This window comes from Pediculus humanus, genomic scaffold, assembly GCF_000006295.1.
Source record: "Pediculus humanus corporis 1103172108251 genomic scaffold, whole genome shotgun sequence".
Classification (NCBI taxonomy): Eukaryota; Metazoa; Arthropoda; class Insecta; order Psocodea; family Pediculidae; genus Pediculus; species Pediculus humanus.
The window spans coordinates 6,973-13,199 of NW_002987820.1; the positions used below are offsets into that span (position 1 = coordinate 6,973).

General features: G+C 28.3%; 1 protein-coding gene across 1 annotated transcript; it reads left to right on the forward strand.

Moving 5' to 3' along the window:
- Positions 1-195: 195 nt before the first annotated feature.
- On the forward strand, positions 196-3,633 carry Phum_PHUM467860 (uncharacterized protein; the record flags this gene model as incomplete). The annotated part of the gene is made up of 6 exons (XM_002430195.1): positions 196-282; positions 492-585; positions 680-889; positions 2,700-2,898; positions 2,986-3,182; positions 3,575-3,633. The coding sequence occupies 6 exons, from the start codon at positions 196-198 to the stop codon at positions 3,631-3,633; spliced, it is 846 nt and encodes a 281-aa protein (XP_002430240.1).
- Between the last annotated feature and the right edge of the window lie 2,594 nt (positions 3,634-6,227).

Consider the following 6,227-nt stretch of genomic DNA (forward strand, 5'->3'; position numbering starts at 1 on the left):
AGGGCAATAAGAGGTTGGCAAACGTCATCGACCGTTCGTACGAAAAAAAAAAAACATCGGTCAAGGCTGTTTTGTTAAAAAAAAATATTTTGGGTTAATTCCAGAATTAAATAATAATACGGAGGGGGGATGTGGGGGGGAGAAAGGAGAACATAGTGAGAGAGAGAGAGAGGAAGGGAGGGAGAGGGAGGGGAAATGAATTTTCTTCTCTATTTTTTTTCCGTGGCAAAAGAGTTTAGAGATGGTCGAAAAGTTTTAAATGAAATATTGCTTGAAAACAAAGTTTAGAAACTAAATGAAAAAGAGAGAGAGAGAAGGAAAGTAAAATTAAAAGAGAGAGAGAGAGAAAGAGAGAGAGAGAGGGGAGGCGGAAAGGGGAATAATAAGGAATGCGATTTTTATAATAAAAAAAAAAAAAATATTGAAAATAACTGACGAAGGATTTTAATTTTTTTTTTCTTTTTATTTTTTTTTTCTTCTCCAGTCCGGAGTATAAAGATCATAATTCTTACTGGATCGGTGCATCTGATAAACTTTACGAAGGTTATTTTCGTTGGTCTGATGGTTTTCCATTTTCTTATTCCAGTAAGTAAACATAATAAAACTATTTAAATTTTTTTTTTCTAATGACACGTCAAAAATTAAATGAATAAATATAATAAATTTTTAATTTTTCCAGATTGGTTTCCGGGTTGGTCGCACCAAAGTTATTACAATCGTCAACCCAACGACGATGGTTTCAGTCATCAGGATTGCGTTGAAATACGTAGAATATTTCCTCATCCTTCCGGTTCCAGGATCGTTGATAAAATGACGCCTTCTTACCTCTGGAACGATTTAGATTGCAACATTAAAAATTTTTTTTTATGCGAAAGACACGAAACAGGAGGTAAAAAAAAACAAACAATTTACTCATCCCACTTCTCTTGCCAACCCTACCCCAACCCACCCTTCCCCCCTCTTTTTATATTTTTTATATACGAAAAAAAAGGCTTAAAAACGTTTTAATAATAATAATAATAACAACCGGATTAACAAAGCCTTGATTAATTTTAAAAACAATTAAATTTTTTTTTTATTTTTATTATTGTTATTATTCTAAAATTTCTCTTCCCTTCATTTTTCAATTTTTAATTATTATTATTATTATTATTATTATTTTTTATAAAAACATTTAAAGTTTATTTCAGTTATCATGTGTTTTGTTAAGACCCGGCACAAAAAAAATTTTTTATGACTTTTTAAACCTATCATTATTATTATTCCTTCCGCTTTTTTTCCCAAATGTATATATATGTGTTTTTTTTTTTTTAATACGTAAATAACAGAAAATTATTTTTTAAATGAATTTTTATTTATTATCATTATTAGTATTATTATTATGAGTCGGTTAAAAGTTACGATACAATTAAATTTCCTCCCCCCCCAATTCAAAAAGGGGGGAGGAAAAAAAAACGTAAGAAAAATTTTAAGGTATTTCAAATAAAATAGCAAAAAATAAAACGAATAAAATGAAGAGAATGATAATAATAATAATAATAAGTTTAAGGAGAAAGTAATAAGTAAGGAAAACCATAGAATAAAACAACAAACCATAGAGTAAAAAAAAAATTTTTTTTTCCAGCCTAGTTTAATTTTTTTTTTTACTTTTTTTTGGTTTATCTAATATAAAATTCGCCATTTTGTTTTTTTTTTTTCGTTCTAAAAATTTATATATTTAAAGGCCTTTCTTCCTCTTGAAAAATTATATTTAAAAAAAATGTTATAAAATTGTTCAAATGTTACCAACTTAACAACGTAAAAAAAAATAAAAAAAACTTTTTCTCTTGATTAAAAACTTGTTTGTAGGAAAACAACAACTAAAAACAAGTTTGTTTTTTCTCTCTCTCTCTCTTTCTCACTTTTCTTTATTTCCGTCTCCGGTTTTAAAGTTTTTTTTTTAATGACGTCATAAATGAAAGATAAACATAGTTTTCGTCAAACTTGATTTTCGTATACGATGTATATACGTCTTATTAAATGGAGGAAAACAAACAAACGGAAGGAAATAAAATAAAAAATACGAAAAAGGGAAATTATAATTAAATAATTGTGTAGTAACAATTTCACGATGATTTCCTGGAACGCGATGACAAAACTGGAGAAATGTTAATAATAATAGTTGTAATTCACGCCTTAGGTCGTAGAATGATAATTTACGAAAAGGAAAAGAGGAAAATTGTTGGAGAAAAGAAAAAAGTTCATCAAAGGAAATCAGAAAAAAAAACGATTTGAAATTTTTTTTTTCCAGAAATAAATAATAATAATAATAATAAAATAAGAAGTCAAGGTTGAGCCGAGGATCAGACATTTTGGAATCAATTCAAACAAAAAAAAAATTTTTTTTTTTGAAGGGTAGGGGAGGGGAAAAGGGAGAGAAAGAGGATCGTAGTGGAAAACGGTGCCTGGAAGACGGCCAAATGGATTTTTTTTTTTTGGAATTTTGAGCAATTACTACAACATCCTTCCTTTTTTTTTCTTCTTATTTCTCCAGTTATCATCATCATTTTTTTTTATTCCCCAAGTTTTTTATTTTAAATAATAATAATAATAATAATTTATTTTCATATCGAATCATCATCGATTTTTTTTTTTCCATTTTTACTGGACGAAAAAAAAAATGGAATTAAAAATTTTTTTTTTTTTTTATTTTTCTCCAGATTCTTCGGAGCAATTACGTAATCAGGAATGTAATAAAACAATCGTATTATCACGTGAACATCCGAAAGGAACGGTCGTTAGTTTTGGTTTTCCACATCAATATCCTGATAATATATATTGCGAAACAATCGTTGTTGCTCCTCCAGGTTATAGATTGATTATCGATTTTGATGAATTGGTTATCGAAAAAGAACCATCGTTAGTATTAGAAAAAAAAATCGATTTTTTTGTTAAAAAATAATAATAATAATTTCTTACATCGGATTCTTATCATTTTTTTTTTAGATGTAGTTACGATTATTTGGAATTGATAGAAGATCCCTGGAATGAAAATGTTAATCCAAGGAGGTTATGCGGTGATATGAGTGATAAACTTAAACTCCAGAGACACATTTCGCAGGGTTCAAAACTTAAATTTATTTTTGTTTCCGATTATTCTCATCATTATGGAGGATTCAAAGCAAGAGTCTCAATAGAAAATGGTGAGTTTTTTTTTATCATTATTATTATCATCATTATTACTATTCATTCGTTGAAGGTTTTTTTTAAAACGTTCCAGTATAAAAACACCCGGAAAGAAAAAAATAATAATAATTAAACTCCTGGACAATTTTTTTTTTTTTTGCCACGGTTTCTCTCTCTAATTTATTTAACCTTTGAACTTTCGATTAATCCTTTTTGAGAATATAATATATATATTTTATTAAAACCTTTTGTTCCAGTACCAGTTTTCTGTTTCCGATCATTTCCGGTGGAGCATAAAATAAAAAATGGTCGAACAAAATTAAAAATTTTTTTTTTTTTTGGAAAATATTTTCGAACGTTTGAAATCGATAAAAACGATTATTATTATTATTTATACGTAAATGCGTAGAAAACGTAGTAGGGAGAGGAGGAAGGAGGGGGGGCAGTGAAAGGGATAAAAAGGTTTAGCGCCGCTTTTTTTTTCGGCGAGGAAAAAAGTGTAGGGCGGGGGAAGTGAAGGGCATTTCTCAACCTATAACTGAATAAAAACCTGTCAAACGTGATTTATAATTGTTAAAATTTTAAATGCTTATAATGCGAAATAATAATAATAATAATAATAATAATAATAATAATAATAATAATAATAATTTATCGTTGGATGTGTTAAATACGACGATTTTTTTCCAGAGGAGAAGAAGAGGGAGGGGAGGGAGGAGAAAGGAAAAAGGGCCGGTCCGGAAAAATTTTTTTTGTTAAATAATTTTTGAAATCGAAAAAAATTTTTTTTTTTTTTTGTTGATTAATTTTTGCGATTTGAAATAAAACTGGAAACTTCTGGAACATTTTCATTTTGTTTATTTTTCCCAAAATGATTTGAAAGTGGTAAAAACCATTTTCCTTATCCCGTTTTTATAAATAAAAAAAAATGGCGGAAAGGTATTGAATTGACCGCATCGTAATTTTTATACTCTCTCGCGTTTCAATTTCAGAACCCTGGGAAAAAAGAAAAAAAAAATATTTTGACCTTGTGTGACCTTTTTAAAAACCATTTCCGGTTTTTCTTTATTTCACATCAAATATTTCTATTAATCATTTATCGATTTTAAAAAAATTTTCGTTTTATATCCTGAAGAAAACAAAACACTCCGAACGAAATTTTTTTTTAATTTTCTTATTTTTAATCGAAATATATTCTTACGTCACCGCCGCCTCTCCTCGCCCCCCGCTTCCCCCACCTTTAACTCTATTATTCATTCTGTAATTAAAAATTTTTTTTAAATCGAAACCTAAACTTTAACTTTTTTTCCCCCGTCGAAAAAAGCGACAAAAAATCATTTCCGCCGAATAAAACGATTCTCACACGTCGTCGCCTCCTTCTTCCTTTCCCCCTCCACACCCACCAAAAAACCGTTGTGTGTTCATTAGATTTTTAATTAAAAAAAAAACAAAAATGAGAGTCGAAAAATCCCCATTCCTACCGCCATCTTTGATTTTCATATTCATTAAAAAATTTAATTTAAATTTTTTTTATTAAAAAAAAAAAGAAAAAAAATTTAATTTTTTTATTTCTTAGCTAATCGCGCCGATTTTAGCGGTAAGTGTGCAATAAAAAAAAAAAACGTAATGCGATTATTTACAAGGTATATTATCATCATCATCATCATTATCATTATCATTATTCATTTAATTATCAATGAGTTTTTCCACCTCGAAAAAAATTACAATTTTTTATTTTTGCCTGTTTTTTTTAATAGTTATACCTTTGATCTCTTTCACTTCTCTCCCCCCAACCCCAAAAAAAAAATTCAAAACGGAAAAAAAATTTTTTTTTTTTGTTTGTTTGTTTGCTTATTGACCTACATCATCATCATCATCATCATCATTATTATTATTATTTGTAAATGAAAATTGTTTTGTTACTTTAGTCACGAACACAATTTAATACAAATCATTGATTTTTAAATTGGTGAGGGGATGGAGGGAGGGGGAGGTGAAGGGGTGAGGAAAAGGGAGGGATGGGGAGGGAGCGACAGAGACGGAAACACACGAGTCGATATATTTGTACATAACAACTAAAACAAAAACAACAACAATAACGAAAAAATTGTTTTTTTTCTTTTTTTTTTTTGATTGGTTTTCTCATTTGTCGAATATATCGTCATTATTATTATTATTATTATCATTATCATTATTATTATGATCGAGTTAACTGAAAAACGTTTAATAAGAAATCGGTTCGATTTTTAAAAATTTTGGAATTTATCCGATCGGAAAAAGGAAAAAATTTATTGTTATTACAATAATAATGACCTTTTGAACTTTTAAAGTATCGAAGTCCCTAATTATTATTATTATTTGATTTTCATCAAAAGAAAAACAACCTTTTTCCGCTTTTAAATATTTTTTGAAAAATTTAAATTTTTTTTTTCCCGCCTTTTTATTTTTTATTTTATTTCACCCAATCCGATTAATTCGGTTTTCAATTACGTCATTTTTTTTTCTTGTTTTTTCCACCGGATTTTCCTCTCAAAGCCGATAACGTAATTCCATCGGTACGTTTTATTATTATTATTATTATTATTACCATTATGGTGAACGGTTAAAAAGTGTGACGTCACAATCGTATAAGCACAACAAAAACGTTTTAATAAAAAGAATTTCAAATATTTTTTTTTTTGACCCGTTTCCAAATTCATTTTAAACGATAAACCCTTACTCGGGGTCGATGGTGATGATGATGATGATGGGGGGGAGAGGGAAAGAGGGGGGAAAGGGAGGGGAGGGATGATTTAAAAAGGATCAGGTATGCTTTGTTATTATTATCATCATCATTCGTAAACGTGATGTCGGTAAAATAAAAAAAATAAAACTCATACCGTAAATGAATTATTGCCAACCGAATAAAAATTTTTTTTTTTTTTTACGGTTGGCAACAAACAAAAAATTTTTTATATACGGAAATGGGAAAAAGGGCGCGAAATGATAAAATTCATACATGCTACAAACAAACAAACAAAAAAAAATTATTTGTTTTTTAAATGTAGAAAAAATTTTTTAAG